At 44.3% G+C, this 26,647-nt stretch overlaps 1 protein-coding gene across 2 annotated transcripts in view; it reads left to right on the top strand.

Annotated features, from left to right (window-relative positions):
• The window catches only part of LOC135055927 (protein-glutamine gamma-glutamyltransferase E-like), an 82,506-nt gene that overhangs the window by 32,963 nt on the left and 22,896 nt on the right, over positions 1-26,647 (top strand). For both annotated transcript variants that reach the window (XM_063960529.1, XM_063960530.1), the window contains exons 2-3: positions 15,883-16,158; positions 23,070-23,230. In XM_063960529.1, coding sequence (XP_063816599.1) covers positions 15,912-16,158; positions 23,070-23,230 — 408 coding nt within the window. In that variant the 5' untranslated portion in view covers positions 15,883-15,911. The remainder of the gene's footprint in view (positions 1-15,882; positions 16,159-23,069; positions 23,231-26,647) is intronic.

The following is a 26,647-nucleotide window of genomic DNA, read 5'->3' as shown; positions in this document are numbered from 1 at the left end:
TCATCCGCGAATGCCACCACTTTTAATTCCTGTGTACCCACAGCAATGTCCCTATAGTTCTTGTGTAACAGAATATGGCGTATAAGGGGTTCCAGTGCTAAATCAAAAAGGAGGGGAGATAAAGGGCATCCTTGCCTAGTGCCTCTTTCCAACGCAAAGGATGGAGATGCCACATTGTTGACCAAGACCTGCGCCACTGGGTTAGTATATAAGGTCTGTATCAAGTTGCAAAACGCTGCGCCAAATCCTTGGTGGGCGAGTACTCGAGACAGGTGAGGCCAGGCAATTTTATCAAATGCCTTCTCCGCGTCTAAATTTATAATGATATTATTTTTGGCCTGACTGAAGCGGGTGTAAGATATCGCAGTTAGGGCCGCCCGCGCTCCCCGTGTGGATTGTCTACCCTTAACAAATCCCATCTGTGCGGGTGAGATAAGACGGGGTAGGTAGGCTTGCAACCTATTAGCTATGATTTTAGTCAAGATTTTAAAGTCTTGATTGAGGAGTGAAATGGGGCGGTATGACCCTACCTGGGTAGGATCTTTACCAGGTTTCGCGAGCACTATAAGCTTGGCTTCGTTAAAACGAAGGGGAGTCTCCCCTGTTGTTAGGATATGATTATATAATCGTGTTAATATAGGGAGTATATCGGTATCTGGCATCTTATAGAATTCGGCACTGAAACCGTCAGGGCCAGGGCTCTTTCCATTGGGGAGGGACTTAATGGTGGCCCGCACCTCATCATCAGTTATGGGAGCATCCAACGAGTCCCTCTCCTCCAACTCCAGCCTCGGTAACTGCGCCTCATCTAGGAATAATTGACCATCAGTCGCGTTATCACTGTCGGCAGTATATAAGGACTTATAGAAATGCATAAAAGCTGAGCAGATGTCAGTGGGATCAGAAAGAACATCTCCAGAGCTGTGCAACGAGTCAACCCACGTTCTGTTTCGGGGCCCCCTAACCAAGTTGGCCAAGAGTTTACCGGACTTATTCCCCCACCTATGAAACCTGTTCCTGCCGTAGTCGTAGCTGTTCTGGGCCTGTTCAGTGAGAAAGGTATCATAAATTTGTTTTGCCATGAGGTACGTTTCTCTATGAGTAGGGCTATCGCTTTGTTTGTAGGTGTGATAGGCAAGTATGAGAGCCGCACTAAGTTCCTGCAATTTTGTGTTAAATTTCTTACGCTTAGAATTAACATAGGAAATAATATGGCCTCGAAGGACTGCCTTAGAGGACCCCCAAAAAAGTGGAGTGTTAGATTCTTGATCCAGGTTATCAGTAGTATAATTATGCCAGGTGTGTTTAAGATGTAATAAGAAATCCTCTGAGTGCATGAGATATGCTGGGAATCTCCAACATTTAGATATGTTCTGGGGCAGGGACAAATGTAGGGACAAGGTTATGGGGGCGTGGTCCGAAATAATGATGTCCTTAATTGAGGTGTGGGTGACTTTAAAAAAGAGGTGTTTAGATAAGAATAGATAGTCAATGCGAGAGTGAGTAGAGTGTGGGTGTGAATAAAAAGAGTAATCTCGTTGAAGGGGATGATGTATGCGCCAAGGGTCTAGTAGGGTAATTTGAGAACAGAGAGAGGAAAGCAGAGTAGAAGAGGGTCCGGGTCTTTTGGTACTCACCCCCGACCTGTCCATGGATGGATCAACGACCGTGTTGAAATCTCCCCCTAGGATTAAGTTTTGGCCGCCCCAGGATAAAACTCTCTGAAGGATATCTGCAAAAAAGAGATTGTTAGATCCAGTAGGTGCATATAAATTCAAAAAGGTATATATCACATTGTCAATAGAGACATCTAAGAGGATAAATCTGCCCTCGGGGTCGATATATTTTTTAAGGATGGAGAATCGAAGATTCCTATGAAAGAGGATGGCAACACCTCTGGTTTTATTGGTGTAAGGAGCAGATACGCATTCCCCAATCCAAGGGGCTCTCAATGACATAGGGGAATTATGCACCCAGTGTGTTTCTTGTAGGAACACTACTTGAGGGGATAAGCGAGAGAGATGGGCAGCCACCTTCTTGCGTTTAATGGGGCTATTGAGACCCTCCACATTCCAAGAAACTATATTAAAATCCAAAAGTGGGGTTGTCCCTGGGGTTGAGGTTTGAGAAACAGCATGGTCAGCCATGCTATCCGACCCCCGTAGATGGAGAATAGAATATCAAAATCGTATAGGTGAAACGGTGCCCCCCCCCCCGTCCCAGTGAGCAAGGAGGGGCCAACCTATGGAGGATCGGGACACACCATCCCAGCAGGCAGAACAAACAGACAAACAAACAGGCAAGAGCATCAAACTAACAAACATGAAACAACGGGAGGCGGAGCCTCCAGCATGCGCAAATAGCATGCCTATATCATATCCCGAACACTGTGTGACCTACTAATCAAAGCAATTGTAAAGATAAGCAAACTTTAAGTAAGGGTGGACAGTCAAGTGTCAGGGTGTGCAAAATGGGTCTTTGCTGCCATCGGATCGTCAAAGAAGCATGGTTTTCCATTGACAAAGACCCGAAGATGGGCAGGGTATAACAGTGAGAACTTGACGTTGTCTTCAAACAGCCGCTTGCATATCGGAGCGAACTCTCTGCGCTTGTTGGCGACATGAGTGGAGAAGTCCTGGAAAATAAGCAACCTTTCTCCCTTGTAGAAGAGATTCTCTGACTGTCGGTAGTGGTCTAAGAGCTTGGCTTTATCCGCGTAGTTTAGAATCCGTAGGATAACAGGTCTAGGACGTCCAGCGGAGTCTCTGCGTTCAGGGCCAATCCTATGTGCCCTTTCAATGGCCAATGGCGAGCCCTGAAGGTCCATACCCAGCTTTTCAGGCAGCCAGGTGGATAGAAGGTCTAGCAGCGCGTGGCCCCTCACCGACTCCGGGATGCCCACCACCCTCAGGTTGTTTCGACGGCTCCGATTCTCTAAATCGTCGAGTTTTTCAGTGAGGCCTTTAATTTCTGTGGTCTGGGTCTTTATAGTAGACTGTGCGGCCTGTAGATCATCCTCCAACGTTGAAACCCTCTGCTCAACTTCATCTAAACGGCCACTGTGTTGAGTCAGCTGGGCTAAGGTGGAATCAATGGCTTCTTTAATGCCCGCCAGTTTTTCGTCTAGGAGAGGTCCAAGAACCGCAGCAATGTCAGTGGGTTTCATTTTAGGCTGTTTAGTAGTCGTAGTGTTAGTACGTTTTCTTTGGGATCGAGATCGGGTGGTGGAGCAATCGGAATCAGAAGAGTTTCTGTGGGATGTGTCCTCACGTGCGCCTGAAGCAAGGCCAGTCGAGGACATTGGAGTGGACACCAGGAATTTTTCCATATGCGGCCGTCAGAAATAGATATGTAGAGTAGAAACAATGTGTGGCGCAGAGAGTAGTTAAATGAGGGTCACATCAGCGTAGGGGAGACATTGGAAAGTTACATCGCTACGAGGATAGCAGGCATGTCAGGGCGTTGCAGAGCAAATTTGCAAGAAACAACGTGTCAGAGGTGTCACAGTGTGACTCTCCAGAGCCCCACAGCAACGTGATGTATATATCAAAGGGCTCGAGGTGAGGTAGCAGGAGCTAGGCATCCACATCGGTGAGTCCGCAACCTCAGGGCACAGCAGATGGCGGCAGGGTTGTTGAGGTATCACCCCTGCTGTCTCAAGGCGCAATATAATGACCGGGCAAACTGTTCTTATAAGTATGTCCAACTTTCCCTTGTGCAGGCTGAATTAAACATCAGGGAGTGAGAGTATCCCGCTGCTGCCTCACATGTGGAGGCACGGAGGTGCTGGTATATTTTGCAGGAAAGGGGTGGAACAGAGGCAAAACTGCAGCACTGGCTATTTTGCCAGCATTAAAGATGGCGTCTCCGGTTTCCAGGCCCAGGTCCCTGGTACATTGGTGGCTTGGTTCCCTGTATTTATTAATGGCGCCAGCGGGTGTGGGCCGAGTGTGTCTATGTCCCTGGCTCCCACTTCTCATCCAGACTCTCAGCAGGGTGCTCGGCACTATACTGGGGAGGCTCAGGGATTAGCAGCATGGGGTCCCAAGATGGCCGCCGGCTGGTGCACAGGTAAGGAGAGTGCACTGTAATTTCAGCTCCTGCGGGTTGGGAGTGTTGGGACCTCGTCCTGTGGGTGCCCGGGGGTATGGGGTATGCTGGGGGACAATGTGGAGCGAGACAAGCGGCGGTGGGTGGCGCTACGGGACCCGTTCCGGCCGCGATTCAGGCCTGGAGCTCGAAATCGGGTCGGCCGTAAACTCGAGGCCCCAGTCTCGGTTGTTGTAGTAGGCCGCAATCTCGGGAGTCGTGCAGCGGCCTCCCGGCTGGTTCCCCTCGCCCAGGGTGCTGTCCACAGCCGTGGGCAAAGTCAGGCAGGGTGATTTAATGTGCAGTAGGGAGTTTTTAATGGGGTTTTGTCTCTCAAGGTGTGAGAGCTCCTGCACTGCATGTCTGTTCAGTGCTGCGTCCAAGCCACGCCCCCTAGGCTGAGTTTTAAGTTGGTACATTTGTACGGGTTGGGGGTAGAAGTTAGCCATTCTTTCTTGGCCACCATTATTTAATCTTTTATTTCAGACATTGTTAGTTAGAATTTATTGACTAAATCAGCTAACAATTTCTGCCAAATCTAAGTCTCCAAGTCTTTATTTTAGAGTTAAGTTAAGTGTTACGGGTTTATGAATGCACATGGTCATCCATAACCCACTAGGATGTTTACAGACTCAAGACTTTCCTGTTTACTCAAGCATTTCCATAATGTCCCTTTAGTATCTACATACACTCTGTATTTTATGAAAAGCTTTTCTGTACTTCTTTGTTTCTGTACTATATTATACTATGTATCTGTTAAGCGCCTTGAGTCCTATTGGAGAAAGAGTTCTATAAAAATAAAATTATTATTATTATTATTATTATTATTATTATTATTATATATGTCTTTCATAGAATAATCTGTGTTTTACTGTTTTGTCTGCAATAAATAATAATTATATGTATTGTGACAGGAATCACATAGACCAGATAAAACGTCCCCAGTTCTTTTATTTCTTTAGCAGGACAGCACAGGAATCTCTTAGCATTGCAGTGCAGGTTTACCTCAGCATAAATTCATAGCAGTACAAGATCACATCAGTAGTACTGGCTTACAGCGCAGGAACACATCAGTATAGATTGATAGTAATACACGATCACATAAGCACAGTTCAGTGGCCCTGACATCTCCATATCCCCTTCTGGATGCTAGTCACCATCAGAAGCCCTGTTTCTGTGCACTGAACACATACTTAAAGCTAGATTACAGGTGCTGTTAATTAATTAGCCTAGCTTCTGGCTGACAACTGATTGAGGCAAAACCTAGACTGGACCCTTTAGTCCTGCTGCTGTTGCTCTGTTAAACCTGGTAAATCCCGATGTTCCACATTAACTCCATGTGGAATTATGCCATCCCTTCCACAGTATACTAGATTGGATATTAGTACTGCATATTTGTCAACCCTCCCTGAAATAGCAGCAATCTCCCTGACTACCTAAACAGTATAGTCATCTCCCTGATTGCACCTTACCTCCAATGTAGCTGTTATGTATTTGGAGAGAAAAAAAATCAGATAAATACTAGAGATGAGCGGGTTCGGTTTCTCTGAATCCGAACCCGCCAGAACTTCATGTTTTTTTTCACGGGTCCGAGCGACTCGGATCTTCCCGCCTTGCTCGGTTAACCCGAGCGCGCCCGAACGTCATCATGACGCTGTCGGATTCTCGCGAGGCTCGGATTCTATCGCGAGACTCGGATTCTATATAAGGAGCCGCGCGTCGCCGCCATTTTCACACGTGCATTGAGATTGATAGGGAGAGGACGTGGCTGGCGTCCTCTCCGTTTAGAATTAGAATAGATTAGAGAGACACTTGATTTACTAATTTTGGGGAGCATTAGGAGTACTCAGTAGTGTGTACAGTGCAGAGTTTTGCTGATAGTGACCAGTGACCACCACTTTTATTTATAATCCGTTCTCTGCCTGAAAAAAGCGATACACAGCACACAGTGACTCAGTCACATACCATATCTGTGTGCACTGCTCAGGCTCAGGCCAGTGTGCTGCATCATCTATATATATTATATATCTGTCTGACTGCTCAGCTCACACAGCTTATAATTGTGGGGGAGACTGGGGAGCACTACTGCAGTGCCAGTTATAGGTTATAGCAGGAGCCAGGAGTACATAATATTATATTAAAATTAAACAGTGCACACTTTTGCTGCAGGAGTGCCACTGCCAGTGTGACTAGTGACCAGTGACCTGACCACCAGTATATAATATTAGTAGTATACTATCTCTTTATCAACCAGTCTATATTAGCAGCAGACACAGTACAGTGCGGTAGTTCACGGCTGTGGCTACCTCTGTGTCGGCACTCCGCAGCCCGTCCATAATTGTATATACCAGTGACCTAACCGTGGTTTTTTTTTCTTTCTTTATACATACATACTAGTTACGAGTATACTATCTCTTTATCAACCAGTCTATATATTAGCAGCAGACACAGTACAGTGCGGTAGTTCACGGCTGTGGCTACCTCTGTGTCGGCACTCGGCAGCCCGTCCATAATTGTATATACCACCTAACCGTGGTTTTTTTTTCTTTCTTTATACATACATACTAGTTACGAGTATACTATCTCTTTATCAACCAGTCTATATATTAGCAGCAGACACAGTACAGTGCAGTAGTTCACGGCTGTGGCTACCTCTGTGTCGGCACTCGGCAGCCCGTCCATAATTGTATATACCACCTAACCGTGGTTTTTTCTTTCTTTCTTTATACATACATACTAGTTACGAGTATACTATCTCTTTATCAACCAGTCTATATATTAGCAGCAGACACAGTACAGTGCGGTAGTTCACGGCTGTGGCTACCTCTGTGTCGGCACTCGGCAGCCCGTCCATAATTGTATATACCACCTAACCGTGGTTTTTTTTTCTTTCTTTATACATACATACTAGTTACGAGTATACTATCTCTTTATCAACCAGTCTATATATTAGCAGCAGACACAGTACAGTGCGGTAGTTCACGGCTGTGGCTACCTCTGTGTCGGCACTCGGCAGCCCGTCCATAATTGTATATACCACCTAACCGTGGTTTTTTTTTCTTTCTTTATACATACATACTAGTTACGAGTATACTATCTCTTTATCAACCAGTCTATATATTAGCAGCAGACACAGTACAGTGCGGTAGTTCACGGCTGTGGCTACCTCTGTGTCGGCACTCGGCAGCCCGTCCATAATTGTATATACCACCTAACCGTGGTTTTTTTTTCTTTCTTTATACATACATACTAGTTACGAGTATACTATCTCTTTATCAACCAGTCTATATATTAGCAGCAGACACAGTACAGTGCGGTAGTTCACGGCTGTGGCTACCTCTGTGTCGGCACTCGGCAGCCCGTCCATAATTGTATATACCACCTAACCGTGGTTTTTTTTTCTTTCTTTATACATACATACTAGTTACGAGTATACTATCTCTTTATCAACCAGTCTATATATTAGCAGCAGACACAGTACAGTGCGGTAGTTCACGGCTGTGGCTACCTCTGTGTCAGCACTCGGCAGCCCGTCCATAATTGTATACTAGTATCCAATCCATCCATCTCCATTGTTTACCTGAGGTGCCTTTTAGTTGTGCCTATTAAAATATGGAGAACAAAAATGTTGAGGTTCCAAAATTAGGGAAAGATCAAGATCCACTTCCACCTCGTGCTGAAGCTGCTGCCACTAGTCATGGCCGAGACGATGAAATGCCAGCAACGTCGTCTGCCAAGGCCGATGCCCAATGGCATAGTACAGAGCATGTCAAAACCAAAACACCAAATATCAGTAAAAAAAGGACTCCAAAACCTAAAATAAAATTGTCGGAGGAGAAGCGTAAACTTGCCAATATGCCATTTACCACACGGAGTGGCAAGGAACGGCTGAGGCCCTGGCCTATGTTCATGGCTAGTGGTTCAGCTTCACATGAGGATGGAAGCACTCAGCCTCTCGCTAGAAAACTGAAAAGACTCAAGCTGGCAAAAGCACCGCAAAGAACTGTGCGTTCTTTGAAATCCCAAATCCACAAGGAGAGTCCAATTGTGTCGGTTGCGATGCCTGACCTTCCCAACACTGGACGTGAAGAGCATGCGCCTTCCACCATTTGCACGCCCCCTGCAAGTGCTGGAAGGAGCACCCGCATTCCAGTTCCTGATAGTCAGATTGAAGATGTCAGTGTTGAAGTACACCAGGATGAGGAGGATATGGGTGTTGCTGGCGCTGGGGAGGAAATTGACAAGGAGGATTCTGATGGTGAGGTGGTTTGTTTAAGTCAGGCACCCGGGGAGACACCTGTTGTCCGTGGGAGGAATATGGCCGTTGACATGCCAGGTGAAAATACCAAAAAAATCAGCTCTTCGGTGTGGAGGTATTTCACCAGAAATGCGGACAACAGGTGTCAAGCCGTGTGTTCCCTTTGTCAAGCTGTAATAAGTAGGGGTAAGGACGTTAACCACCTCGGAACATCCTCCCTTATACGTCACCTGCAGCGCATTCATAATAAGTCAGTGACAAGTTCAAAAACTTTGGGTGACAGCGGAAGCAGTCCACTGACCAGTAAATCCCTTCCTCTTGTAACCAAGCTCACGCAAACCACCCCACCAACTCCCTCAGTGTCAATTTCCTCCTTCCCCAGGAATGCCAATAGTCCTGCAGGCCATGTCACTGGCAAGTCTGACGAGTCCTCTCCTGCCTGGGATTCCTCCGATGCATCCTTGCGTGTAACGCCTACTGCTGCTGGCGCTGCTGTTGTTGCCGCTGGGAGTCGATGGTCATCCCAGAGGGGAAGTCGTAAGCCCACTTGTACTACTTCCAGTAAGCAATTGACTGTTCAACAGTCCTTTGCGAGGAAGATGAAATATCACAGCAGTCATCCTACTGCAAAGCGGATAACTGAGTCCTTGACAACTATGTTGGTGTTAGACGTGCGTCCGGTATCCGCCGTTAGTTCACAGGGAACTAGACAATTTATTGAGGCAGTGTGCCCCCGTTACCAAATACCATCTAGGTTCCACTTCTCTAGGCAGGCGATACCGAGAATGTACACGGACGTCAGAAAAAGACTCACCAGTCTCCTAAAAAATGCAGTTGTACCCAATGTCCACTTAACCACGGACATGTGGACAAGTGGAGCAGGGCAGGGTCAGGACTATATGACTGTGACAGCCCACTGGGTAGATGTATGGACTCCCGCCGCAAGAACAGCAGCGGCGGCACCAGTAGCAGCATCTCGCAAACGCCAACTCTTTCCTAGGCAGGCTACGCTTTGTATCACCGCTTTCCAGAATACGCACACAGCTGAAAACCTCTTACGGCAACTGAGGAAGATCATCGCGGAATGGCTTACCCCAATTGGACTCTCCTGTGGATTTGTGGCATCGGACAACGCCAGCAATATTGTGTGTGCATTAAATATGGGCAAATTCCAGCACGTCCCATGTTTTGCACATACCTTGAATTTGGTGGTGCAGAATTTTTTAAAAAACGACAGGGGCGTGCAAGAGATGCTGTCGGTGGCCAGAAAAATTGCGGGACACTTTCGGCGTACAGGCACCACGTACAGAAGACTGGAGCACCACCAAAAACTACTGAACCTGCCCTGCCATCATCTGAAGCAAGAAGTGGTAACGAGGTGGAATTCAACCCTCTATATGCTTCAGAGGTTGGAGGAGCAGCAAAAGGCCATTCAAGCCTATACAATTGAGCACGATATAGGAGATGGAATGCACCTGTCTCAAGTGCAGTGGAGAATGATTTCAACGTTGTGCAAGGTTCTGATGCCCTTTGAACTTGCCACACGTGAAGTCAGTTCAGACACTGCCAGCCTGAGTCAGGTCATTCCCCTCATCAGGCTTTTGCAGAAGAAGCTGGAGGCATTGAAGAAGGAGCTAAAAGGGAGCGATTCCGCTAGGCATGTGGGACTTGTGGATGCAGCCCTTAATTCGCTTAACAAGGATTCACGGGTGGTCAATCTGTTGAAATCAGAGCACTACATTTTGGCCACCGTGCTCGATCCTAGATTTAAAGCCTACCTTGGATCTCTCTTTCCGGCAGACACAGGTCTGCTGGGGTTGAAAGACCTGCTGGTGACAAAATTGTCAAGTCAAGCGGAACGCGACCTGTCAACATCTCCTCCTTCACATTCTCCCGCAACTGGGGGTGCGAGGAAAAGGCTCAGAATTCCGAGCCCACCCGCTGGCGGTGATGCAGGGCAGTCTGGAGCGACTGCTGATGCTGACATCTGGTCCGGACTGAAGGACCTGACAACGATTACGGACATGTCGTCTACTGTCACTGCATATGATTCTCTCAACATTGATAGAATGGTGGAGGATTATATGAGTGACCGCATCCAAGTAGGCACGTCACACAGTCCGTACTTATACTGGCAGGAAAAAGAGGCAATTTGGAGGCCCTTGCACAAACTGGCTTTATTCTACCTAAGTTGCCCTCCCACAAGTGTGTACTCCGAAAGAGTGTTTAGTGCCGCCGCTCACCTTGTCAGCAATCGGCGTACGAGGTTACATCCAGAAAATGTGGAGAAGATGATGTTCATTAAAATGAATTATAATCAATTCTTCCGCGGAGACATTGACCAGCAGCAATTGCCTCCACAAAGTACACAGGGAGCTGAGATGGTGGATTCCAGTGGGGACGAATTGATAATCTGTGAGGAGGGGGATGTACACGGTGATATATCGGAGGGTGAAGATGAGGTGGACATCTTGCCTCTGTAGAGCCAGTTTGTGCAAGGAGAGATTAATTGCTTCTTTTTTGGGGGGGGTCCAAACCAACCCGTCATATCAGTCACAGTCGTGTGGCAGACCCTGTCACTGAAATGATGGGTTGGTTAAAGTGTGCATGTCCTGTTTTGTTTATACAACATAAGGGTGGGTGGGAGGGCCCAAGGACAATTCCATCTTGCACCTCTTTTTTCTTTTCTTTTTCTTTGCATCATGTGCTGTTTGGGGAGGGTTTTTTGGAAGGGACATCCTGCGTGACACTGCAGTGCCACTCCTAGATGGGCCCGGTGTTTGTGTCGGCCACTAGGGTCGCTAATCTTACTCACACAGTCAGCTACCTCATTGCGCCTCTTTTTTTCTTTGCGTCATGTGCTGTTTGGGGAGGGTTTTTTGGAAGGGCCATCCTGCGTGACACTGCAGTGCCACTCCTAGATGGGCCCGGTGTTTGTGTCGGCCACTAGGGTCGCTAATCTTACTCACACAGCTACCTCATTGCGCCTCTTTTTTTCTTTGCGTCATGTGCTGTTTGGGGAGGGTTTTTTGGAAGGGCCATCCTGCGTGACACTGCAGTGCCACTCCTAGATGGGCCCGGTGTTTGTGTCGGCCACTAGGGTCGCTAATCTTACTCACACAGCTACCTCATTGCGCCTCTTTTTTTCTTTGCGTCATGTGCTGTTTGGGGAGGGTTTTTTGGAAGGGACATCCTGCGTGACACTGCAGTGCCACTCCTAGATGGGCCCGGTGTTTGTGTCGGCCACTAGGGTCGCTTATCTTACTCACACAGCGACCTCGGTGCAAATTTTAGGACTAAAAATAATATTGTGAGGTGTGAGGTATTCAGAATAGACTGAAAATGAGTGTAAATTATGGTTTTTGAGGTTAATAATACTTTGGGATCAAAATGACCCCCAAATTCTATGATTTAAGCTGTTTTTTAGTGTTTTTGGAAAAAAACACCCGAATCCAAAACACACCCGAATCCGACAAAAAAAATTCGGTGAGGTTTTGCCAAAACGCGTTCGAACCCAAAACACGGCCGCGGAACCGAACCCAAAACCAAAACACAAAACCCGAAAAATTTCAGGCGCTCATCTCTAATAAATACATTCAAATGGGATCATCAGTGCCATTTCCTGCCTTGGTTATAAGGCACAATGGGCCAAATGTATTAAGCCTTAACAAGAGATGAAGTGGAGACGGATAAAGAGAGATAAATGACCAGCCAATCAGCTCCTAACTGTCATGTCACAGATTGTGTTTGAAAAATGACAGGAGCTATTTGGCTGGACATTTATCTCTCTTTATCCGTCTCCACTTTATCTCTTGTTCAGGCTTAATACATTTGGGCCTATGATCCCTATGGCTATTGACATTTTCAGATACAGTTTCTCATGGCCACTAATATGGAACCTCATGTGAGTAGATCACAATACATGAACAAGCCCTAAAATGTATCAGTGTCTTTTCTTAAACAAGTAGATCTTAATGAGCAACAGTGTAACAGTGCTCAGGCAGACCAGTAAACCTCCACTTTATGACATCTCTCATAGGTGTTGCTTTCAAAATGTCTCTGAAATGCTTTTTCAAAAATAGGCGAGTATGGTACAAGTACTTATCCTAGACACTTAAGAGTAAAGGTGTGTAGACACGGTGAGATTTATCCTTGCGATTTTGACTATATAGTCAAAATTGCAAGGAAAGTTAGTGCAAATCGCAAAGTGTTAGCCATCTTGCGATACCGATGCGCGGTCCTGCGGACTGTGCAGGCAAGTCAATTTTGATTATCTAGTACTAAAGTATAGTTAAAATTGGCACTTAGTCAATATAGCACATAGCCAATATCGCAATCACAGATAGACAATATCTCATTGTCCATATCCAGTAGCGGATCTTGCCACGGGCAAGCAGGACTTTTGCCCGGGGCACCGCCTTCCAGAGGGCGTCGGCGCCATCTGGAGGGCGCTGCACCATGGCAAGATCCGCTGCTGCTGTGCCCCCCGCTGCCCGCTCTGTCCTCTGCCGCTGCCCGCTGTGAAGGGAAACTAGATGCTTCGTGGAGAGGACCTTTACTGTAATGATGTGCGGTGCGCGTTGACGTCATCGCGCACCGCACAGCAACGGTCCTCTCCACGAAGGGAACTAGACGCGTAGCGTCTAGTTTCCCTTCGTGGAGAGGACCTTTGCTGTGCGGTGCGCGATGACGTCATCGCGCACCGCACATCATTTCAGCAGCGCTACTACTGTACAGGGGGCATAACTGACCACGCCCCCTGTATGAAGCCACGCCCTTATTGCCGCCCGGGGCGCAAAAAGCCCCTGAACCGGCCCTGTCCATATTGCATAGTCAAAATTGAAGATAGCCAAAATCTCACCCTATATATGCACCTTAAGACCAAATCTTGACAGCAAAACATGTAAATTCTTCAGACAAATGTGAAATGAGACAGAATTTATACGGAACTATTTAGAACATTTGTCTCATCTCTACTGTACAGTCAGGCAGTGGTGCGCATTTGTACACTGAAGCTTAGATGGCACTACTATTTTATATTGGACACTATGGGGTATATTTACTAAAATTCATGTTTGTGCCGATTTGATGGGAGTTTAATCTCAAATTTTATCGGACGTATTTTACTGCAACTTTTTGAACTCATTTTCGTGAATTTACTAAGCTGCCGAGTTTTTCTCATCGATGTCGATGTCCTTCGTATTTTCGGTCAGAGTTTTGTGGGAGTGTTTAGTAAAACACTGTCGGACATCACACAATGAAGCCCGGCCGGATCAGTGAGATCCGTGCAGGCTTCATTGTGTACAGTATTTAAAGTGATAAAGTAAATTAAAAAAATTGTGTGAGATCCCCCCTCCTAAGCATAACCAGCCTCGGGCTCTTTGAGACAGTTCTGGTTGTAAATATACAGGGGGAAAAATGCGTAGGGTCCCCCCATATTTATACAACCAGCACCAGGCTCTGCGTCCAGTCCTGGTTCAAAAAATAGGGGGGACAAAAGATGTAGGGGTCGCTCGTATTTTTTAAACCAGTACCAGGCTCCACTAGCCGGAGAGATAATGCCACAGCCAGGGGACACTTTTATATAGGTCCCTGCGGCCGTGGCTTTACCCCCCCCCCCCAACTAGTCACCCCTGGCCGGGGTTCCCTGGAGAAGTGGGGACCCCTTAAATCAAGGGGTCCCCCCCTCCAGGCACCCAAGGGCCAGGGGTGAAGCCCGAAGCTGTCCCCGGCACCCCTGGGCGGTGGGTGCCGGGCTGATAGCTGTGTTTGTGTAAAAAGAGAATATCGTTTTTTGTCATAAAACTAGAAGTCCCAGCAAGCCTCTCCCATAAGCTGGTACTTGGAGAATCACAAGTACCAGCATGCGGGGAAATAAAGGGCTGGCACCTGTAGTTCTACAACAACAAAAAATACCCCAAAAAAAACACAAGACACACACCGTGAAAGTAAAATTTTATTCAGACACACACACACACTCACATACTTATCTACATCCAACGCTGAGAATCACGTCCACTTGTCTATGTAGAATCCACAGGGGTACCTGTAAAAATAAAATTATACTTACAACCAATCCAGTGAAGCTCTGTCCTCTTCTTTCACTAAGTAATCCAGGGACTTTTGTGGGTGACCCCAATTAACTTCACGGTTTACTGCAGACCGCAAAGTTCCCATCATTTGGTAGAATGGAGCTGCGCTAAGTTTCATTCTAGCCAGTGCACTCCTCCTGATTGACAGGCTAGGAGCGCACAGCCAATCAGGAGAGCGCCATGATGTGGCGCTCCCTGATTGGCTGGCGGGACCTTCAGTGACAGAAGTCATGGGGGTCACGGCATTCGGGGAAAGGGGTTCCATGTGTGAACATGGAATCCCTTTAGGTGCGTGGACCGGGTTTTCGTTTTTTTTATTTTATTCAAGTCCCTGGATTACTTCATGAAAGAAGAGGACAGATCTTCACTGGATTGGTTGTAAGTATAATTTTATTTTTACAGGTACCCCGTGGATTCTACATGGACAAGTGGACGTGATTCTCAGCATTGGATGTAGGTATGTGAGTGTGTAAGTGTGTCTGAATAAAATTTTACTTTCACGGTGTGTGTCTTGTGTTTTTTTTTTTTTAGAACTACAGGTACCAGCGGATCTGTTATTTCCCCGCATGCTGGTACTTGTGGTTCTCCAAGTTGTTTAGTAAATTCCTGAGATGACCCTTTGAAAAAAAAAACTCGGACAAAATCGTGACTTTAGTAAATATATCCCTATGTATGTATGTATGTATGTATGTATGTATGTATGTATGTATGTATGTCTTAATAGCTTTAATGGAAGCCAATTTGAAAGTAGATGTGGGAGATTCAAATGTTTGAAAAGTCAGTTGGGAGTCTGTTTTTTCCTGTTTATTAGATAGGAATAAACAGACACCCAACCGACTTTTCAAACATTTGAATCTCCCCCGATATGTCCTGTAAGCTATGTGGGCCTACATTGTTCTTTGTTGTTGGTCATTTCAAGCTGAAGATCTTGCAGTGTCTATCAGTGTATTAAACAGGAAAAAACATCCCCAATTTCATAAACATTTTTTTACAATATCTACAGTATAATTTTTGGAGCTGCTATTAACATTTACAAATGTATATATAAGAGTTTGAGGTTGATATGTATCAGGCCTTGGACAGAGATAAAGTACCAGGCAATCAGCATCTAACTGCCATGTTACAGACTGTGTTTGAAAAATGACAGCTAGGAGCAGACTGGTTGGAACTTTATCTCTCTCCAATGCATCTCTCACCAGGGTTTATTAATCTGCCCGTATATAGCTCTCTCAAAGGTTTGATACCCCCCCCCCCCCCCCCACCCCAGCCTTAGTAGCCAGTGACATCAGGATTAGGTTTAGTGATCCTGTAAATAACACATACTGATACTACATCACCACCAAGCTTTATACATTGGCTGAAACATTTCTTCCAGGAGTTGTTTCTTTTGCACATACTTTTCTAGTGGAATATGGGTGTCATGTTTGTTCTGTCTTCCTGCAGGTATTTTTTTGGAAAGTGCATAGCCAACCATGGAAGAAATGATGACCCAGTTCTGTACATCTCCTTGCATTGAAAAGGAGATATCGGCAGAGTTTAAGACGAGCAGTGTGCGGGCTATTGGCAAAGACGTAGATCTCAGTTTATTAATCACAAACCTGACAACAGACTCAAAGACTATTAAAGTTGACATCAGGGCATGCTCCGTCCTTTACACCAGGAAGGAATTGCATGAACTTCTGAAGGAGAGCAGGGAAATCCATCTAGAAAGCTGTGAAGGTAAACATTTTGTAGAGGGATGGAAAAAACAAATATTTATGTATATTACTGATAGGCAAACGTCTTCTGTGGTATGAATGTGGCAATATGGGATTGCCTTGTATTTTAGTTTTCCTGGCTATGAAATTGTATTTAATTGTGTTCATTAGCTAAGTATAAGCAATTATATTATGGTCCCAAATGCATCCCTACAGATTGTTTCCAATAGCCCTTTCAACAGGTAACAAGGGTGATTTTGTAGCAGTGGCTATACTGTAGGTCATCAATGGCATTTATGTTTAATTAACAAATATGAATATTAAAATAATTCCATAGATATTTAGCAGCATCTGTAAGATATTCCTGTGAAAAGTTTAGCTAAAGTTGTATAAGAACAATGATTGTGTTTTTCTTCCTATGTGGGGTTTGTGTAACACGTTGGATTCTACATGTACAAAAGAAAACTATGGGGAAAATTTTTCAATATTGTCTTGTTTTTTACTAAAATAATGTAAAACTGGGTGTTTTCACACCCTTTTTACATTATTTTAATATCACCTAAATATATCAAATGGCTTTTCTAGGATTTTTCGTAAAAGAATCCTCCAAGTCCTTAAATTGGCATTCTTATAGTTAGCAAATCACATTTCCCATACTTGTAATGGGAAGTGCAATCTGTTTCAGATTTACTATAACACGACAGTAAATTGTACAAATATACCAGGGTGAGCCTTCAGATGGTGTAATGCAGGCTTTCTCCCCATTTTCACTACGCCTATCCTGCCCTTCTTACATGCTGAGAGGCAGAGCAGAGCAGGAGAAGGCTTTTGTGATGAGCCTGTGTGTAATGTAGATCACAGAGAAAATAGTTAATAATAGCAAATAAATAAAATGTAATTTACCTCCATTCAGGGATCCATGACCGGTGGGCTCCTTCTCTTGATCTGGTCAGCTGATCTGTGCAGTCAGCTAAAGTCCTGGCAGGCACATTAACACCTTCTCACCTGATTACACAGATCAGCTGACTGGGTCACAGAAAAGGAGGTCACCGATCACCAGTCCTATGTAGATAAGTTTAAGTATTATCTAGTCTAAGCAGGAAGCCAGGCAGCAGCAGGTAGGCCGGAAACACAGCGGCCACAGGGGGTCTAGTGGGGTGAGAGAGCAACGGTGCATGCACAGTCACACCCTTTGCGAGAAATACCCTGAGAAGTGCTGAGGGGATTCACAGGCTCTGTCCCTACATGCAAATTGTAACACAAATTGTAATATGGCTGTAACACAAAGCAATTATATACTTCATTTGCCCTGCAACTCACCCCTCTGTACACATTGCCGCTTCAATTATCCACTCCTCTCTTATTAACACTCATGAGATTTTTACTTATCTTTATACTTTGACAATAACATCCACAACCTCTCACCATAAAAAAAAAGAAACCTCTTAGAAGTATATTTATCTTTCTCTCTTGCTTCAATTGGCTGGTGACATTTCACCAAATCTGGGCCCCAATCACCTGCCCCACTCACATTTACCTGATTCGCAGCAATACATAATCCAGATAACCTCATAAACATCACATGTTTCTCATCACCCACCAAATCACTAAAATGTGCTTTATAAAATGCATGCTCTGTTTATAACAATTTAACATCCATTCATGACCTCTTCATATCTAACAACTTCAACTTGCTGGCTATAACAGAAACATGGCTCACACAATCAGACACGGCCTCCCCTGCAGCACTGTCACATGGTGGTCTCCAATTCACACACATTCACGCCTAGTAACAGTAAAGGAGGTGGGGTTGGATTATTATTATTATCCCAATCTTTTACAACCACAGTTCTAACACAGGTTCCATTGCTCACATTCACATCATAAGAAGTATATTCTATCAGGATTTACTTTCCTTTCTCACGGCATGTTGCAGCTATCTATCGCCCACCTGGGCAACACAAATGACTCCGTTACTCCCAATACTTTGACATCTCCACCATCACCACAGGTGATTTTCATCTCGCTATTGATAGTCTGCTTCTCATGACTCCAAATTACTCTCTTTTACCTGCTCTCTCTGCCTCTCCCAAGTGGACTGATTCCTGTACTCATCAGGAGGACCACTGCCTTGATCTTATATTCACCAGACTATGCTGAGTTTCTGAATTCATTTACACTACTTTATCTCAGTTCACAACCCTATCGCCTGCATGCTCTCCTCCATTACTTCAAACTCAATGCCACCATAGTTCTCCAATCCTCCTCAAGCCTCCAGAATTATTAACACAATTAATTTTCAAGAACATTCAACCTTTCTACAACAGCTGCCCTCACCTATTTCTGCATTCACTTTTCCTGAGATGGCTGTATCACACCTGAACCAGACTCTAGAAATAGCCCAAAATTAACTGGCTCCAGCTGCCCATCACACTCCACATAGGCCTAGATGTCAACCATGGCACTCTAAATTAACAAGACACCTACAAAAACTCACGTAAAGTTGAACGTCAGTGGTGTAAATCTCGTACTCCAAGCTACTTCCTCACTTATAAGACTATCTGCCACACCTATCGTAATGCCCTGCACACTGCCAAAAAAAAACATATTTCCAAACTCTCATCTATGCTCAAGCCTTAAACCCCAATCAACTTTTTAATATATTTAAATCACGTCTCAATCCCTTCTAATCAGCTCTTTTGGATTTCTGTATCATCTGTATGCAAAATCTACCTATCCTCCCCAGATTTGTCACCATCTGTATTGGTCCGTGTCAATGAATGCCTTTCTGCTGTTTCATATTGTATGTCCTCTTGCACCTCAAACTCATTATTTCCAAAACAGAATTAATTATATTTCCACCAAACCAATAGCAGTTACCAACCTGATATCTCTATCACTGATGAGAACTTGACAATCAATCCTGCCCCACAAGCACTCTGCCTAGGTGTCATCCTTGACAATGAACTGTCTTTTGTTCCCCATATTCAGTCTGTCTCAAAATCATGCTACATGCATCTAAAACACATAACCAACATATGACCATACCTTACATAAGACACTGAAAAAACTTAAATCCATGCTCTCATTGGGGGTCATTCCGAGTTGTTCGCTCGTTGCCGATTTTCGCAACGGAGCGATTAAGGCAAAAATGCACATGCGCATGGTACGCAGTGCGCATACGGTTAGTATTTTAGCACAAAACTTAGTAGATTTACTCACGTCCGAACGAAGATTTTTCATCGTTGAAGTGATCGGAGTGTGATTGACAGGAAGTGGGTGTTTCTGGGCGGAAACTGGCCGTTTTCTGGGCGTGTGCAGGCGTGCCAGGAAAAAATGTGGGAGTGTCTGGAGAAACGGGGGAGTGGCTGGCCGAACGCAGGGCGTGTTTGTGACGTCAAACCAGGAACGAAACGGGCTGAGCTGATCGCAGTGTAGGAGTAAGTCTCGAGTTACTCAGAAACTGCTAAGAAATTTCTATTCGCAATTCTGCTGATCTTTCGTTCGTAATTCTGCTAAGCTAAGATACACTCCCAGAGGGCGGCAGCCTAGCGTGTGTAATGCTGCTAAAATCTGCTAGCGAGCGAACAACTCGGAATGACCCCCATTATCTCCCACATTGATATTGCAATAGTCTTCTTACTGGTCTTACCAAATACAGACTCTCACCACTACAATCCAATCTGAACAGGATCCATTCAATTTGCTGGCTGTCGGGATCCCGGCGGTCAGGATGCAGACGCCAGAATCCCGCCAGCCGACAATGCCGCCAGCCGGAATACCAGCGCGAAGGGGCTATTTCCACTAGTGGGTGTCCATGACACCCATAGAGTGGGAATAGAAACTGTGGTGAGCGCAGATAGCCACTAAGCCCGCAAGGGGACTCGTACCGTTCGCCCCACATCTGGCATTCTGCCAGATGGGATGCCGCCGTTGGGATACTGACAGTCGGCACCTCGCCTGGCGGGATTACCTATGTAATCCATCTGAATGCTACTGCCAAACTAATCTTCCTTGCTAGACGCTCATCATCGGTGGATCCGCTCTGTCAGTCCCCTCCATTGGTTACCTGTATTCTATATAAAATTATTTTATTTACATTAACCAAACTACACCAAGGTACATATCTTTGCTTATCTCAAATTATCTCCCAACTTGACTTCTTTGCTCTTCACAAAGTTTACGTCTCTCATTCACACTCATTATTCACTCGCATTTACGGTAGCAGGACTTTCTTCAGGCTGCACCCACTCTGTGGAATGACCTCCCTCTCACAATAAGACTCACCTCTAGTCTCCAAACCTTCAAGAGTTCCCTGAAAACCCACCTCTTCAGGCAAGCTTATCAAATTCCAGAACTGCCCACATACCCTTCATAAACTAATCCCCTCTGTACAGTCATTTTCTCATCCTCCTGACCCCAGGCCAACAAAGTGGTCCTGGAGAGGTGGTGGAACTCATTCCTCCCCCCCCCCCCCCCACTTCACACACACACATTAAGTGGAGCCCTTGCCAGTGCTGGTGTTTCCGGCACTTCCCTGCAAACTATAAAAATTAATGCCCTACTTCCTATACTTTATAAAGGGACATTGATCTCAAAAAGAAGCTGCGTGATCACATAATAGCAGCCCCATTTCAAATTACACCACACAGTAGCACAATCTCATTCACATTACACCACATGTAGTGCCCCTGATTTATATTACACCACATAGTAATGCCCTTTATTCAGGTTATGTCACTCAGTAGTGCCCTTTATTTACATTGCACTACACAATGGTACCCTTTATGCACGTTATGCCACACAGTAGTACCCCTTATAATACAATGCCCACGTAGTGCACCTTTTACACATCTCTGACTCTGTCACTCCGGCAGCTCACTGCCTGTGTCCCTCCAGCAGCTCCATGCCCTTTATCCCTCCAGCAGCTTCCCCACCTCTCTTGTCTCTCCAGCCTCCTCTCATCTTGTTTTCAAGGTGCACAGAGCCTGCTCCTCTTCATGGCTCTTCTTCACTTCAGCAGCAGTGACAGCATGACATCTCATAAGCCGTGCCAGAAAAGGAAGCCACTGGGACCTGAGGAGGGGATGAATGCTGTCCAACAGACACAGCATGTGTGAGTAGCCGGGGGGGATGGTCTGTAGATGGAGGAAGACCGTGGAGCCACCAGGACCTGAGGAAGGGGGAGGTGGCAGAAGCTCATCAGTAACACGAGCGCTGCCTGCATCATCTATTGATGTACTGTAGGTGATGGGGCAGGTTTTCCTGCTGGAATTACTGTGCAGGGCAATGAAGGTGGTGGCACTAGTTCCCACTACCATTACAGGTGGTGGAACTCAGTTCCATCTCGTTCCCCCTCACTTTAACCCCTGGCTGTTTGACCATATCATACAGCCCACCACGCACCTTTGCAATCTGGTGGATTACTATGCAATAGCTAATACCTATCCTTGTGTATCAATGCCTAGATCTCTATAGATCGTGAGCTTGCGAGCAGAGCTGTCCTACCTCTATGACTGTCTGTTATTACCCAGTTTTGTTTTATCACTTGTGTTTCCAATTGGAATTTGCTGTGCTATATAAGAAACTGTTAATAAATACGTTTGTGTGATATTTTCAAATATCGCAATGCGAATGTAGGCAGATTTATCACATCACATCTGAGATGCAGATTGTGATAAATGTGCCTGTAAATATAAAACAAATACTGTCTACCTGCCATGACCAGAAACTTAACTGCTGCTAATGCCAATTACACTATGGGAATTTAGTTTATGGTTTACCTTGGCAAGCTTGATACACTAAAATTGTTCTTTAGAGTACTTGCTAATGATCCCTGATGTACCAGGCCTAGGATAATAGGGAAGCCTGCAGTGCACAGTGAAGTTGGTTGCTCCTGAAATCAGTGGTGTGCTGTGCCCCCATCTGACATTGACGCTCATAATGCTGATCAGCGGGTGGCCACTCCTATTCCTTGGCACCAAACTCTCTTCCTCCTTTCTTCACCTCCCCATGCCTGCTGTATTGCACAGTAATAGAGGCACACAGAGCTTTCCAAAGTGTGCCTCTGTCCCATCCCTCCCAAAATGTTCCACTGACCCCATTCCTTCCCAAGTGTGTATCTGCCCCCATTCCTCCACAAATGTGCCTCTTCACCCAACCTCCCTAAGTGTGCATCTGCATCCCCTTCCCCAAATGTGCCTCTGTCCCCCTCCACAAGTGTGCCTCTGACCCCCTGTCCACAGGTGTTCCAATGAGTCCCCTCTCAATTTATCTGATACCCCCTTTATCAAGCGTGCCTTTAATTTCTTACTACCACAAAGAAATGATATTTATTGAATCTCTCTCAATTGCGGGAGGAGGTGCCATAACCTAAGGATTTGTGCCATTGGACTGGGTTTAGGTAGGCATTACTCTACTCGGGGGATAACAGCCTACAAGAATATGCCACATGTGAGGGGGGAAAATATCTGGGGGCATCAGCATTACAGGAGAAGATGTGGATGCTAAATGGGGGTCAGTTGTTACAGATGAGTCTACAAAAATGAATAAAAAATGCTAAAGGAGGAGGATAATGTTAAAAAGGTCTTCTAGAACACCCACAGGGTGGCGCTATACTCCCACAGGGTGCGTTTTTTTGCAAAAATATTATTAAATATATTTTAAATTGGTATTATTAACCTATTTTATTTATTCAAAATTGACTTTTTTTAAGACTTTTTAATTATTATCAAATATTCGCCAGTTAAGTAGTTAAAAGACTTGTGTCATCCAATACTATAATCTTGTTTGTCATTATAATGCTTAATATCATCTTTCTGCAAACAGGTCCCAATTGCATTTGATGTACAGTATATAATCATAGTTGAAAATGAAAGGTGACTCTCAATGTATATCTTTCTGATAAAATCTGAAATATATTCTCCCATTCAGTGAAGAAAGAGCCAGTGATCATAACCTACGCTCAGTATGAGGACCTGATGAGTGCAGATAATGCAATTGAGGTGACAGCTGCATGTTCCTCTGAACCATCCAATGGAACAGTGATTGTTCAAACAAATATTGTCCTGGAAAATCCTAAATTTGAAATACAGGTATGATTTATAATATATACTAAGAATATTATTGCACTCGTGTCCAAAATGCAGTTATCCTAATCACACTACTGTAGCACTATTTTTGTTCTTATGGGTATCGATGCAACCATGCATTAAAGGGAATCTAGCGTGTTATTGTTGTTTATATTGTATTCATTTTAAAGATTACAATAAAATAAAAGTACATGTAAAAACAATACCTTTTGCTTTTTTTTTATACTTAGTTTTTTTCTGAAATATGGCAATAATATTTGAAGGTTATTATATAGTAGTAATAAATTACATAAACATAAAATGCATTTTACATTTCCAGGTTCAGCTACAGTATATGTGCATGTTATTGTTATCTCATTTGATTCCACACAAAGCGTGCAACATACAGCACTTTGTAATTCTACTTTCATTGGCGATACAAATATTGGGAGCCTAGGTGACATGATCTCATCATTAGTAGAGATGTGCACCGGAAATGTTTCGGGTTTTGTGTTTTGGTTTTAGATTTGGTTCCGTGGCCGTGTTTTGGATTCGGACGTGTTTTAGCAAAACCTCCCTGAAAATTTTTTGTCGGATTCGGGTGTGTTTTGGATTCGGGTGTTTTTTTTCAAAAACCCCTCAAAAACATCTTAAATCATAGAATTTGGGGGTCATTTTGATCCCATAGTTTTATTAACCTCAATAACCATAATTTCCACTCATTTCCAGTCTATTCTGAACACCTCACACCTCACAATATTATTTTTAGTCCTAAAATTTGCACCGAGGTCGCTGGATGACTAAGCTAAGCGACCCAAGTGGCCGACACAAACACCTGGCCCATCTAGGAGTGGCATTTCAATAGATTTGAATGGGAGAAGGACCTTAAATTGTTTGGCAGAAAATTGCTTCTTACCAAGTTCCATAACCAAAATCAGGGAACCCAAAAGGACCACTCTCTGATCCAAGCAGGTGAAAACCTAGCTACCTTGGAATCTGAAGCCCTTGAGGCCCTGATGGATCTTGAACAAGAAACCTCAATGTCTAAGGATCAGGAATGGGAAGTGGCAACTAGACCAATAGTCAAGAAAAAATCCTCCTTTTTTCCCTCAGAACACACAAGTCCAGAGATACAGATTTTCATTAAGGCTGTACCCAAAGAATTTGATCAAATTCATGTAAAAAAACCCACATACCCCCGAAACTCCAATCTAACTAAGAAAGAGAAATTAGCCTTCCATGACATACAATCATGGAATGATACAATTATAAAACCATCAGATAAGGGAGGAAATGTGGTTCTGTGGCCTCAAACTAAATATTTACAGGAAGCCTACAGGCAACTGGAGAATCCCACATGCTATAAAAGACTTCTTTTCAATCCATTAGAGGATTTTAGATCTATCTATAATAGAAAGATCACAAATGCCCTGAAGGATGGTATCATCACTTCTCATGAATTTGCATTCCTTTCAAATGACTATCCACGGATACCAACCTTTTATTTGCTCCCAAAGGTGCATAAAAACTTAACTACACCACCTGGGAGGCCAATTGTTTCGGGCATTGGTGCCCTAACAGAAAAAGCGAGCATCTTTGTAGACACACATCTCAGGCATCATGTTCAGTCCCTTCCATCCTATGTCCAGGACACGTCGGATGTCCTACGGAAATTACATGGCATACGGTTAGAGGAAAATCAGTTTTTAGTCTCCCTGGATGTGGAGGCATTATACACATCCATTGACCACAAAATAGGTTTGGAGGCAGTTAATTATTTCATGAAAACAGAAAGCTATGAGGGATTTCATGCTTTCATATCTGACCTTCTCCAGTTCATATTATACCACAATTTTTTCCTGTTTAATGATAGGTTCTATTTACAAACACGTGGAACCGCCATGGGAGCAGCATGTGCTCCCACATATGCAAACATTTTCCTAGGATGGTGGGAAAAGCAACACGTGTTTACGGATCAGAATGACAATTTCACTCCTAACATCATAATGTGGATTAGATACATCGATGATATCCTGATGATCTGGGAAGGCGACATTCAATTACTTCTGCTGTTCATTGAACACCTTAACAACAATCAATTAAATATACATCTTACTCATGACATCAGTCAACAGGAACTTCCCTTTCTGGATCTACTGATATATAAAAACCAGGAAGGCATGATCTCTACAAAGCTATATAGGAAAGAAACCTCAACAAACTCTCTTCTACATCATGCTAGCTCGCACCTACCATCTACTATTAAGAACATTCCGAAAGGGGAATTCCTCCGTTTGAGGAGGAACTGTTCAGATGATGTACTTTTTGCTGAACAGAGTAAGGATTTAACAAGAAGGCTTCATGAAAGAGGGTATAGCAAAACATCTGTTAAAAAAGCCCATAACAGTGTTCGGTATCTAAACCGAGAGGAATTAATTTTTACAAAAAAGGAATCTAAAAAAGAAGAGAAAGGCACCCTACGCTTTGTTGGGAGGTTTTGTCGCCAATGGCACCAAGCCAAAGAGGCAATTCAAAAACATTGGGGCATTCTCCAATTAGACCCTGTCCTAGCCGAAAGATTAGGCCCTCATGTTTCCATGAGTTGGAAAAGATCCCAAAATCTGAGAGATCAGCTGGTCTCAAGTCATTTTAAGAGGGTCCCAACTATAAAACCAAAAACTGTGGGAACTTTCCCTTGCGGACATTGTAAAGCCTGCAAGTGGATAAAACAAACGGATATAATCAGGGATCGTTTTGGAAAGGACATAAGATCCCAACATTTCATCAATTGTAATACAGAAGCCGTAGTCTATTGCATATCATGTGAGTGCAATAAACGCTATGTGGGGATGACAAGCAGACCTTTTAAACAACGTATTTTGGAGCATATTGGCTCAATACGGAATGCTGCAAAGGATCTGACTAAATTTAAAAAATTGACTTCAGTTGCACGTCATTTCCATTTTGAACATGATGGATCATGGGTAAATTTCAAAATCTATGGCCTTGAACAAGTTAAGTTAGGGAACAGAGGAGGCGATCTTACTAACAGCCTATTACAGAGGGAATGTGAATGGACCTTTAAACTTGGGGCTCTCAACCCAGAGGGTCTAAATGAGAACATTAACTTTGGAGCCTTCCTTCCCAAGTGATTCTGACATAATATTCATTACTATGTATTGGTTAGAATCAATAATAATTCATGCCTCTGATTTTGTTCAGGACCTTCACATATACATATATTTATTAACTTAAACACAAGTCACTTCATTATTTTAGAGTACGTATCACTTCAATTTATCAGGCTAGAGGTTTCACCCTTTTCTCATTATTTATGCTTTTCACCATCACTTTTTTGGTTAGTTTGCACTTATAATTAGGTTACCGATATCCCTGCTATGTGATTATCACACCTGGGTCATTCTCACCACATTACACACT

The sequence above is a fragment of the Pseudophryne corroboree genome, chromosome 3, assembly GCF_028390025.1.
Source record: "Pseudophryne corroboree isolate aPseCor3 chromosome 3, aPseCor3.hap2, whole genome shotgun sequence".
Lineage (NCBI taxonomy): Eukaryota > Metazoa > Chordata > Amphibia > Anura > Myobatrachidae > Pseudophryne > Pseudophryne corroboree.
Note: the sequence above shows the minus strand (reverse complement) of the source record. Positions and strands in the feature narration are given on the sequence as shown.